The following is a 13,492-nucleotide window of genomic DNA, read 5'->3' on the forward strand; positions in this document are numbered from 1 at the left end:
AGAAACTTAAAGAATTGCTAATATATGGATGCAAATTTGAACAGAATGCTGTAACTAAAGCAAATACTTATATGAGTGGAAGTTCAGTGATGAGCTTTCTTATACTTCAGAATTGGCTTGCTGCCAGTGATATTTAGTATTTTGGGTTTAAATTCTAACAGAAAAACTGACGCAAAAGCTGGCACCATGGTAAGTGATTAAGTCATAGGTGATGTGACAGACATCTGTGTCTTCAAACACCTAACTGCAATGAAAAGGAAAAGCAGCATCTCCCATGGCCATGTAGCTGATACTGAAGTTCTCAGGCAAATTACCTTGGCATTTCTCCAAGTACAGAAGTTACACTTTTCCAAAACAGAAAAGCACCATGAAGAAATACTTCATAAGAAAAAGAACTTGTGGCAGAACTACAGTCAAGAGTAACTTTTAAGCATGTGATCATGACTTGATTCCATTTGGTGTGTAAACAGATGTCCAAAACCAGTAGTATAGGTACATGACAGGCACGTTGTTTCATGACATAACTACAAGTGAGAAGTGGATATAGACTTAACATGAGAACAGAGTAATTTCAGAACTTTTTTTGAATAGCTAGATAGCCTTGATTCCACAGAACAAGAAAAAAAAAAAAAAAAAAAGCATCTTGATAGGCGGGGATGTAAAAATAGACCATTGTATAGGTACAGGATTTTAGGAAATTTCAAAAACTCCTAATCGAAAGAGTAAACTAAGAAACCCTCAAGTTGCACGTGAGACCCCACATTTTTATATCACAAAGCACTTAGAACAGCACTGGTCCCTTGCTCAATTACTCATAGAACACTTAGTATGAACAGAGAAAAATGCATGCATCATTTGCAAATATCAGTTTTGTTTTTAGGAAAACAGATCATATTTGTAATGACAGTGAAAGCATCTCTACTATAGCACCCACTGCAAATAAATAAGGCAGAGGATTTACTAATGTTAGAACACTGTTACTCAGCAGGTCCAGACATCCCTCAAAGAGAGCTTTAGAAGCGCCTAGGAAGCCACTTTATAATTCTTGAAATAAAGACAGAAAGGGGTGAGGAGAGAGTGAATAGCAAGAGCTATGTGGTTACAACAACTCAAATAGTTTGGGTGTACAAAGTCAGTGATTTTGAGGCACTAGGTATATTCTAAGCAAGTGACTTGGGATCATACAACAAATCAACATGGCATGCATTAAATAAGCGTTTTTTTAAACAGACATCAAAAAAGACAATTCCTACAAGCAGGATCCCAGTGATATTACGATTAGTATAAGAGATGTTTTTAACCACAATACAGTAAAAAAAAAAATATTACTGACAATACCTATATGTGACATAAGAACTGTGGAATTGTAAATTATGAAGAGGACATGATGCTAAAAATTAGCATAACCTGTCAAACAGGCAAAGACTGTGCATCTTGAATACTGTTAAATGTAAGGTTGTTTTTCACTTATGTAAGGTTGGTATTTTACTTATGGCAGATAGTCAGCTGAATATGACTACTTTAATGCTGTGGCTAAGATGGCTGTTGCATTCCTTGAATGCACCCTAACAGTGGCATCTCAATGAGCAAAAGAGAAATTCTAGTCCTGTACTTCTAAAAAAGATGTTCAAGAAAATGATGAATTTGTACCATGACCTGTGTAGCTCCTTTATTTCTCCTATTTTATTTAATGTCAGAGAGTAAATTCCATAGTAAATAAACAAGTTAACAGACAGGCTGCTAGCTTTTTGTGGAAAAACACTGTGTTTTGGCTCAAAAAAAAAAAAAGAAATTATCTCCCTCCCTAAAAGCAAACGAAAATCACACAAGCAACATTGAAGGCCATGAATCCAACACCATTATGTATACATACATGTATCTGTAACTAAATGCATATTATAGTCTAGATTGGTAGGTTGAAATATTGTTTAACAAAACAAACAAAAACAGAAGTCAACAAGAAACACTGGTCTTCCTTATAGCTCTAGGTCTAACCACTCCCCAGAGTTTGGGCTCTTTGCACACAAGAATCCTACAAAAAAGTGGGAAGGTAATAGTGAACTCCATGTCACCATGCAGAAGGATCTTCATATTATGCAAACAAGACAAAGAAAACACACAAGCATGAAAGGTGATGAGCTGTTTCTCCAACTACGGGATATTCCAGAAAAAGTCATCATTCCTTGGAGATACAAACAATGAAAATGTAAAGCAAAGACATTATAAAACACTGTCATGATGGGTTTTTCCTCCTCCTTTTTAGGCTGCTCTATTCTAAGAATGAGCCCTACCAGCTCAACAAGTCGCATATACAGTACTACTGCATAATTACCAAGGAAGAAAACAACTTATTTTGCCTCTTTAAACAATATAAAGTATGTATCACCTCCTCTTTTGCTGGTTTTATATTAGTAGGAAAACCCCACAGACAAAGGAATGCCATATAAAAACATATATACTGTGCTTTCCACATTGTTACATAGAATTGTTGACAAAGGAAGACCATAAATCCAAAGATTCAGCCCAGGTATTTTCCCTGAGAAAAGCTGCACAAAAGCTGCACAAACAAAACTAATGTGGTAGTAAACCACAAGCCCAAGAATAAATACCCTTACCCAGGGAATGCTTGTATCAGAAGTTTCTTCACAAGAAACAACTTTAAAGCATACAGACATACTAACTTCTCTGTTAAATGTCAGAGGTTTGCATTTGTCGTTGGGAGTACAGCTACAATTAAGCTATTAGCAACGCCTGCACACAGTGTTTATCTGGCCTTGGTTCAAAGGCTAAAATCTTCAGAGATTACCATAACTCTGGTTCTTAACCCTAACTACATTTAATAATTAATAATAGCATATTTCACTGTTATACAGCCCAATATAGCACAAAATCCCACCGAATCAGAATTCATTATTATCATGTATTACAGATAAGAAGCAAGAATGAATGCAATTAAGTAAATAAACCTCCAGAGAACAAAAATTACCCTGGACAAAGAATGTTTTTAGATTCCTACGAGTACAGATGGTATTACCAGCCAATTTGAAGACAATCACAAGCCCAGCCAGCCATCTTTGAAAGTAGAATACCACTATCACTAGCGTCAGAACTAAATCAAACATGCCTAACTGCAATTATACCTAAATTTCAATGCATCTTAGTCCTATTTCCAGAAATAGCTCTATTTTACATTTTGATAAAAGCAAATTTACTCCTAAATTGTCCATTCTGTATTTCTATGAAATCAGCTGCTAACACAGAAGAAACAGTCATTTAAGTGACATCCATCTTTTCATGGATCAGAGTAAATGTTTATTATCTCCTTCAATTTATTTGCCATTTAATTGCTGAGATAAACAGACACCATAAGGAAACTGAACACAGCATAAAAATACTTATGTTTCTTCTCAGCATTCCAGCCTCACTACAGGAAAAAAAAAGTTTAGATGCAATTTCAGAGGAAAAAAAAATTAAATATTGTTCTATCTAGTGATGAAGTGCTGAAGAAAAAAAAATCTTTATTTCTAAGACATTAATTATTACTAAAGCACTGTAAGTTACAAACCTGACTGAGTTTGAGAGTCGCCAAAGATGTCCCCCCATACTGGGGGGGAAGATCATAAAACATTTTACACATCAAAAATGCTTCTCGTGAAGGATTTACATGAAAACCTTTCAACATGATGTGCAGCACCTGTAATTCTCCCCCATAAAAACTGACTGATAAGTGACCCAGTTGGTGGATCAGGGGAATGGCAGTGAGATGAAGGCACTCTGATCCAGACTGCACCAGGTCGGCAGTGATCGAGAAGTCAGACGGCTGCTTGGTGGCCTGCACACCAAGATGAGCCACTCATGTCTTCCTTGGTCATGACGACCAGGTGCAAGCATCAGAGCTACTTCCAGCAAAAAACAGCAGCACTGGGACAGGACAGATTATTATGGGAAGACAACTGTCGGTCTGCCTGAAAATATTTTGAAGCTCCAGAATCTGACAACACATACACAGAACAGCAAGGAGCAAGAGGAAGTTTAACCATAGCTACTTAAAGACAACTGTAGAACCATTTGTTTTGCTTTGGGGGCTTTTTCAGCAGCACCATAGAGTTTCCAGGTTACCATTATTCCCTTTTTACACACACAACAGAAGATGCAGAAGTGGAAAGTATTGTATGAATCTGTATTATTTCTCTCCTAAAAGATTAACTGAGTCAATTTTTTATTTATTTTTTTTTTTTGCAAGCACCTTTGAAAGGTTCTCACTATCAACTAAATGCTGATTTCAACACCTTCTAGACAACATGCTCCACAAGGGAAAACATCAAATCGGACACATACCTGGATAGTAACATAAGAACTTGTTAGAGGTACCTGAACAATTTCTTTCATTTTCAGTATTTAATTTCCATTCCTATTACTGCTCTGGTCTCGTTAAGACACAAGCAACACACTTCATCTTACTAAGTACAGTATCAGGGAAAAATAAAATTCATATTCGATCCTCAGCTACCCAAGCCTTTCCAGTTCCTAAAAAGCAAAAGGAATTATGATGTCTTTTCCAGCTTCTATGCATTCGAGTTTTGTTGGCCTTACAGGTTAGCTGCCACAGAAACCTTCTCTTTGACATTCTGGATGACTTCCCTTTACCCAGAAACATGGGCTGGAATAGCCTCAGGCATTCTTTTCCGACATTCTTTAATACGAGGAAGGTAATTAATATCAACACTGAAGACCCAAGAGTTAAAAAAAAAAAAAAAAACTCTCCAGTGATGGGTTTGTAGAACAAGGAAAGAAGAGCAAGCCTCCTTAACTTACATAGATGTTCTCATTCTGTACGAGGATTCTTGCCAAAGATTATCTTGCTTCTTTTGGGCCTGCAGCTGGTCGAGCAATGAATTAGCTGAGCAGCAAGAAGCAGCAGAGCAGCAGCCAGTGGGGCCACACAATACAGCTCAGGTACGGCAACAGACATACGCACAAGACTAAGCAGTAGTGTACACTCCGTGCCGTAAGTGGAAAGTACAATATCGTCTAAAATGGTGAATTTCAAAACATACCTAAGACAAATTTTATTACATCGCACATCAGTTTTTAAATCTATAAGCAAGGAGATGATTTTTATTTTTAATTGGTATCATGGCTGTATCATAACTACAACAGTTATTTCTAAGTTCTCGGTCCTCATTTGCTGAAAGGATCTGTGACTGGTTGGGTCTCCACCATGTCAAACCACATCAAACGCCTACAGAACAGTTAACCTAAACTTTTATTTTGGATTCACTTTGAAGTCAGGTAAGTGCACCCAGAAAGAAAAAAACATGAACTTCTGATGCACATTTGGTGATACTTACCAACATTAGAGCTCAATTTTCAATTAACTTCAAAAGAGTTAAGGATCTAACTCCTTTGATTTCTTTGTAGATCTTTGAAGATCTTAGAAGAAAGGTAAAGAAAATACATTTCAGATGATGACTGCCCTTTCCACAGATTTCCTCAAGGAAAAACAAGCCCTCCTTCAATGGATATTTGATAACTGGGGGTGAATCCTGGAGCATTTCAACAGGAACCACCACCACATTTTCCCAGGTGTAAAACAGAAGTCACAGATGATCAATGAGGATGGGACCTTGAGTAAGCATTTATCCCCTTTGTCAAGAAACCACACCAGCTCCAGCCCCAGGCATCAGACAAAACTGCCCAGCCCCATTTCTACCAGAAGCTTCTCCCACGTGCAGAGTGGGTCAACCTGGCTCGTGAGTAGCACAGCTCTGAGGCGAAGCGCTAACACACGGCTCAGCTGTGCAAAGGCAGCCTCAGTACCACCACTCCTAGCTTTCCCACTTTACTGAACCACAAGGGGCTTCCACTTGCAGAAGCTTTCCGATGTCCTGCTGCTTTATTCAGGCTGTGCACGTATTACACACCGCCTCCCCTTTGGGGAAGAATAAGGTGAACCACCCGCTGTGGGACTTGCCTAAACCACGTCGTCCATATCTGCAGTTTGTTGGATAAACCGCTTGAACAGATTGGTAACGGCAGGATCTTGTTTGATAGGTTTCATTTTTGCCTCTGGCATAGCCACATGCCACAGCACCTTCTCAGGCAATGCAGGAAGAAGTAAACAGCCACACTCCTCTGCTGGCAACTACATCTGTGCATGGGCTCTGCGATAAAACTCTGCAGCACTGTCCCAGCTCTGAACACTGAACTGTCTGCAAATTAAATAGTTTGATTATTCCATGCAATTTGCCCCCTGAAAGCCCACAAAGGCCGAAATCTTTAGACAATCCCCCTTCAGTTCAGTCTCTGTATGAACATTACTTACAGGGGGAACAATGTGTTTTCAGAACACTGAAGATTTAATCTTTAATTTAGCTTGAAAAACATTTGGACTGTTCCTGGAACTCCCCCAGTAACTTCTGAACTTTTTAAACCGTGGTATCTCTTAGATTCGTGCCCTCCAGTATTAATGCATTCAATTTCCTTGTTTGGGGTTAACAGCACTTAAAGCCTGATGCATCCTTCTATCTGTGATGCTAAGAACACCAAATACATGGCTGCATTTTGGACATTCAAGATCTTTCTCAGTTTTGTACCGCTCTCCTGCTCTTGGTTCTTGCCAGTCGGGCATCTTATAATAATAATTAAAGCAAATAAAAAGTGAATGCTGAAAGACTTCCATAATTTTTATTTGTCAGAGCTGTTCCTACAAGGCAGTATTTGAGTGTAAGAACAGATCTGTCCTGAGTGTTATGCCATTCAGCAGGGCAAGAAAAAATGCTCAGTGTTTATAGTAGTCTGTGACTGCAACAAAGCTAATTACCACTAATCATGTCTACTGCATAATGTTATTTCACACCTTCTTGGGATTAATTTTGCGGACTGTCATATTATTTCAAAAGAAATACTTTTCCTTATGAAATCGGCATTGCCACTGTACAACAACAAAAATAATCTGAAGTAGCTCAAAAGTAGTTTATTTAACATTGCATCACATGCCCAAATGTCTCATCTCAGGAGATTCTTTTGTTCAGCATATACTTTTCCCTCCTGCACTAATTTCATACTGTTCTTTAATGTGAGAAACAAATCTGTGGTCCTTTGGCTCTCTGAAATATTAATTTAACTTTATTCATCAGAATTCTTTGATTATTGAGGCCCTAAACGAGGTTCATATTGATGTCAGTGAGTGCTTCTAATAAAGTAAGGCCAAAACAGCAACAACAGAATTAAATATATACTTTTTCTCCCAGCAAAGGTGAAATCATGGTATCACGTTGAGACCAAAGTGATGACTTATGTTTTCCTCAAATGATTTTTTTTAATATATATATGCACTCAACTATATATGATGGAATTCAAAGTATTTTGCATCCAAAGTATTTTGACACCGAATGTCATTATATGACCCCTACAGGGTCGTCTTAGGAAAATATTCTAAATAAGAGATACTTACCAATCCAGTTACAACACATGTCAGGATGTAACTGTTCATTTCAACTTCTCTGGTTTAACACAGAGCACAGAAAGTAGTCAATCCAAACACACTACCCAGTATCAGCACTCGCTTGTTTCGTGCACACATCTGACTTCCTTCTGCGAGGAGAGGAAACTGCCAGCTTGTGCAGGCATTTCAGATTGTAACAGGGAAAGGAGAAGAAGACAAACACCAAGCAGGAATGCAAATAAGACTCCAAAATTTTACAAAGGCCTTGGTCACAGGCACGTGCCTGAAATTGATCTCAACTCATTGCCTAACCTATTCTTAACAACATTCAGCACTTCAGGTTATTAACTCCACAAGTGCAGCGTGTTGCTGATCAATAGCAAATATGTAAGTCCTTACTATCCCTCCAATTTTGCAGTTAAAGAAACTGAGACAAACAGCTGCAAAATAGCCTACCAAAAATACGCAGGGGATGAATATAATTAGCTCATTTTTGCAAACACAATTAAGGGCTTCACTACAGGAAAACATATTTTAACATACTCAAGGTGTACTTGAACCTCTCTGTTGAATGCTGCTCTTCTGGAGATAAAAGCACTGAAATGGACACAGCAGAAAGCTCACTACAGGGTTTTAAAATAATACCTTACATTACACTGGTGTGTATGCACAGACCTCCCTCCCACTAAGAATTTTGCATGAATTTGGCTTTAAAACTGCTGTTTGACATTTATGGTCAGCAGGCCCAGTAATGCTCATAGACAGTTCACGTCAATGACCACACACTGCACGTCTATTTATTATTTAATATTAACATTTCCTTTACGCGACTTGCTCTGCCTGGCTAGTCAAATTTGTAGTTCGCAGAAATTTGTTTTTGTTTAGTAACTGCAACAAACCTACAGTTAAAAAAAAAAAAAAAAAGAAAAAAAGAAAAAAAAGCCAACGTGTGGCCAGACCTCCAACATTTGGTCATGTACATATAAACAGGAAATTCATTTATGTACAGCTTCACCGAATTCTCATTTTCACACATCCACATTCCAAACCACACATCTGAGCTGCAATACACCAGCAGAGATTTACTGCAACGCCTTCTGTAAAAAAACTGCCACCCTGCCCTGTCCCATTTCAAGAAACCACAGGCAGCAGCTCAGCTACAGGAAAAATAAGGAAGCTTGCTTGTTTCTCTAGCTGATGAAAAAGTTATATAAAACCAGTGTACTCCATTGTTGGCTTAATGGACTCACTTCCTCTTCAAGTGATTTAAAGAAAGCCTAAGCCCTTGCTAACTCACCGAGTTGTGCATGTGAATCTTTAATTCAGCTGGCAGAGGAAAACAAACGCGTACATACCCTGCACGCTTACTGGGTATATTCACCTTATGTCCAAAAGCTTCTTTCTGCATCAGCCTGGCTGCCGTTCACACTAACTCAAATGGCTTATCCTCCACCTGTTTCCTCTGGTAACGCACAGAGAATAAATGGACACGCATCTCAGGCACCCGTCGTCGCTGACACACCTGTCGTCTCACATGTAGGGAACATGCACCTCTTAAAAAATGTGTTTTGCACATGATGCTACCTGCAAATAGGGTGGAAAACAGTGAATACACTGTCAGGCCCTCCAACACCTCTTTTGGCCGTGGTTTTCACAGAGGTACAGACATACCTAGCCAACTCGCATGATACTGCTAGGTTATCTTCTTACACACTCAAAGCATTTCCCACTGAGAAAACAGCGTGTAATGCTAACACACGCAGTGCACTGACAGAGAATGTCCAGGGCTGAAGGTTTATGGCTACAAGCTATCATTCAGGCCCAAGTGCTGCTTTTTGAGACCATGGAAAATTTCGGTGGATGACAGTCAAAATGCTATACAGAAAAATTAGAGCACATGTCTCTAAGTATTTGTTTAAGAATAAGTATGTGTTTTAAGCATGTATGTACAAGCTCTACATTTTGCTTGGCTTACAACAACATAAAACATTAAAACACCTCATTTCTTTCCAGCTATAAAAATAATGTAAGTGTTTTTACAGCTAACAGCAAACAATGGATGGATATTAACAACTTTAAGCTCTGGAGAACAATCATAGGGTTTTACAAAGTGTTCAGCAGTAATGAAATCCAGAAGAATTTGGAAAATACATGAGATTAAAAACAAATTCAGTGGAAGACTGAATTTGTTCCCAAGTGCCTAAATATTACAGCCAAGTTGTGCTAGCAGAACTACTAGTATGCCTTTGTAACACCCTTCAGTGTGTATTTTAAGTTCGGACTTGTTAGAATTACAATAGCAAAAAAACAAAAAACCCACAACCTTTTTTCCTGTTCTAATCTGTTCCAAAAAATAAGCAATGATGCACAACAAAGTACCTAAAAGTGGCATTTTTACATTTAATCGCAGAGGTTTATTTTTAAACTAATACTTAAAAATAATCTTAGCATGCAGTAAAAGTTTTCCAGAAATGACTTAGTATTTTGAACTCTGATCCTATGAAAAGTAAAAAGATATCATTATTAATACACAAAAGGGCGTACCCAGTACAGCATGTGTGTGTCATTCGGTAACGGTACTCGCACGGTCAGGAAGGAACTAATTCACTTTGCAGGGAAGCAATGTATTTTCCACAGTGTAAAACAGGTGGGGGTGACGACTTATCCACAAACGCTATTTTTTTTTAATTATTATTTACACACACACACAAGTGTATATGTCTGATTTCCAAACAAGAATAAGTAGAAATCTAGCGCAGATGTGCTTATTTGTGCCTCAAAACCCTTCAAGTCAACAGGTTTTGCACAGACTTGTTGCAAGTGGAGAAGAGCACACATGGTCAATTACCAAGGCTCAGCTTAGGCTGTGCTAGTTCTCCCCTTTGGATCCAGAGGACATACCTTAGTCCTGTTTTCAAAAGCATTTAACCCACTTAGGCTTTAAGTTTCACAACTCTTTACGAAGTGGGACTGAGGAGCTGACACTTTGGGAGAAAACAGAAAGTTTGCCTATGTTTACACTAACATAGCTAAGCAATGCTAGTACCTAAAGTCCTTTAAGTTTTGAAGGGAAGAGTCATGTAATGGGACAGTGGGGATCTAGTCAGATTTTAAAAAATAAAAGATGACTTTAGCACAAAAAATATCAGAAACTGCTTACCAGTCTCACTGTTTTTAATAAAAACGTCTTTGTCTATCTCATAACAATACAAATGACCACACAAACAACATAACCTTAATAACCGAGCAACTGCAGATGCTGGGGAAGCAGAGAGAGTGACTAAAAAGAGTCCTGTCATACACCTGGAACAAATCACTAATAAGAAAAGTTTTCCTCAAAATTTGTTTATGAATTGAAACCCAAATCTCTACCCAATCCCACGACTTCAACGGTGGTTCACCACTGTACTGCTTTGTACAAGATGAGGTCATTACGTGTTAATCCAAACAGCTGCACAGACACACAGACTTTCAGTCAAACACAACAGAGGGTGACAAAGAGAAACACCAAAAATGAGCGCGCAGTAGTAATTTCTGTACTGGTTTCATTACCCAAATACAGCCACGCTGTTTCGTATAAAGCAGAACATTCACCCCCTCCTGGTTTCTAGTACCTCTCGCTCACATCTTCATCAGCACGTTGCAACTCCTGGTTTACAACAAAACCTGTCGAAAGCTTTCACAAAGGCAACCTAGTGAGCTTTCTCCAGCACCTCCAAAAGGCTGTCTTCTTGCCTGTCCTCCAGCCAGGTCACCGCCTTCCACGTGGCCCTTGGCAATGCCGTGGGGAAGCCCTAACCTGGACGCTCAACATCACCTGCGGGTGGATCTTGGAAAGTAATACCAGGGCTGACTGCAGAGGTGCACCTCTGAACTCCTTCTCTGGGTAGTCTCTGTTGGTGCCTTTCAATAGAATTCATACATTTTTGGGAGCTTGGGTGAAACCTCTAGCTTCACCATGAGAAATATCAGGGAAATACAGAAACAATTCGGGCTTGAGTAAACAAGTCAAAAACGCCAGCTGCCTCTCCTGAAGCAAACATCTATCATTCAGTAATTATACTTCAGCATCCATAAAGTTAAACAAATGGAAACTATCTAACTTCTCTTTTATCTCCTCTGTGAATCCCGAAACAGTCACAACATGCACTTCCATCAAGCAGAATTAGGCCAAAACGAGACCGAATGTTATCACTGCAAGCGCCGCATCTGTCTCCACCGCTTCTATTCCACGCTCGCTAAGGATCCCAGCACCCTCCTCCACACAGAGGAGAGAAGCTCTTGTCTCACAAAGCCGGGAATAACACGCTCACGCCAAGCATTAAAATACACTGTGACTTTTCCTCTCAACCCTCCTTGCCCCACAGAGAGGGCAGGTCGCTGCCCCACATACATGACCCGTGACAGGAGCCCTCAGCATCACATCCCGTGTCCTCCCGGCGCGTCCCTGCTCATCCACACGCCAGACGCTGCTGCTGCAGACATATTTCAAGGCCTGCGAGCCCCGGGCAGAAGCAGCACCGCCACCGGCGCTGCACAGCAGCGTGGAGCACGCTGACTGGAGATACGTATTTTAATTCTGAAGGTTTATTTTAACGGGAGACAAATCTCTGTCAGATAAGCACTGCCTCTGCATACTTGCGGCTCCGAAATAACGACCTCTGCTTTTAACGAGGGAGAAGCGATGCCACAGATTTTGCTTCCTGACTGGTGGGTGGATTCCAGAGGTATTAAAGCTCCTGTCACCCTCCCGCATACTTCGGGTTACTCTTCGCCTCCCTGCCTGCACGTAGGGCTTTACGGTTTCTTTTTTTTCCTTCTGCTTTTTAAAATAATAATAATAATAATAATAATAATAATAATAATAATAATAATAATAATAATAATAATAATAATAATAATAGGTCTACAATCTGAGCACCAGCCCCTTCTCCCAGTTCGCATCGCTCAGTAAGAATCACAATATATGAAAAAAAAGAAAAAATAAAAAAAAAAAAAAAGCAGAGGCGGCGGGAGGCAGCAGCCCCCGGGAGGCCGGCAGCACAATGCAGATACCAGCGCCCGCCGCCACCCACCCGCACCGCGGCTCCCCCCGCCCGTCCCCCCCGGTCCCCCCGCTGCCGCCGCGCACCCAGCGGCGGCCCCCAGCCCCGCTCCCCCTCTCCGTGCCGGGAGGCCGCTTCCCTCCCGCACCGCCCGCGGCTCCCCGGCGATGCCCGTGCGAGGCCGAACGCCCGGGGGGAGCCGAGCCCAGCCCAGGCGAAGCGGCCCCGCCGCCGCCGCCGCCGCCGCCCCGGCCCCAGCCCCGCCATGTAAGGCGCCGGCGGCGCCGGGCCGGGGGGAGCCCGGGGCGGCGGCGATGCCCGCGGGGCTCCCCGGCGGCGGCCCGCAGCGCACCGAGCCCAGCCCAGCCGAGCCGAGCCCAGCCGAGCCGGGCCGGGCCTGTCCGTGCGGCGCCCCCCGGCACTCACCCAGCAGCAGCAGCTTCAGCTCCCGGCGGGCGTCCCGCTTGTCCCGGCGCAGCTGCCGCTCGATCTCGTCGTTGATCCGCCGGGCTTCCTTGGCTTCCTCGCTCAGGCAGCACGCCATGATGGACTCCAGAGTCATTCTTCCCAGCCGGTTCAGGCACAACCCCCACCCCCCGAAAACCGCACGCACTCAGCACTCGCGCACCCGCACGCCCGCCCCGCTCCCACTGCCGCTGCCGCTGCCGCTGCCGCCCCGAGCCGCGGGGGACGCGGGCGCTCGGTGCCCGGGAGCCCCCGCCGGGCAGGCGCAGGGAGCCGCCTCGCTGCCGCACGCGGCTCGCAGCCCCGCTGCCTGCCCCCGCCGCTTCCAGCTCCTCCTCCCCGCGGGATCACGCAGCCAGCCAGGCGGACACATCCACCGCGGCGGCAGCGGCGCTCCCCGGCCGAGCCCCGCCGCCGCCGCCGCCCCTGCCCCTGCCCCTCGCCCCTCGCCCCCCTTCCCCTACCGCCCGCCGAGCCCTGCCCCCCGCCGCCGCACACGCATGTCCCCGCCGCTCCCCTCGCTCGGCCAGCCGCA

At 42.5% G+C, this 13,492-nt stretch overlaps 1 protein-coding gene across 1 annotated transcript in view; it reads right to left on the reverse strand.

Moving 5' to 3' along the window:
- Positions 1-13,238, reverse strand: part of LOC311427487 (guanine nucleotide-binding protein G(q) subunit alpha) — a 129,670-nt gene extending 116,432 nt beyond the window's left edge. The window contains exon 1 of the mRNA XM_084504887.1: positions 12,919-13,238. Coding sequence (XP_084361013.1) covers positions 12,919-13,054 — 136 coding nt within the window. The 5' untranslated portion in view covers positions 13,055-13,238. The remainder of the gene's footprint in view (positions 1-12,918) is intronic.
- Between the last annotated feature and the right edge of the window lie 254 nt (positions 13,239-13,492).

The sequence above is a fragment of the Aythya ferina genome, assembly GCF_964211825.1.
Source record: "Aythya ferina genome assembly, chromosome: Z".
In the NCBI taxonomy this organism is placed as follows: Eukaryota; Metazoa; Chordata; class Aves; order Anseriformes; family Anatidae; genus Aythya; species Aythya ferina.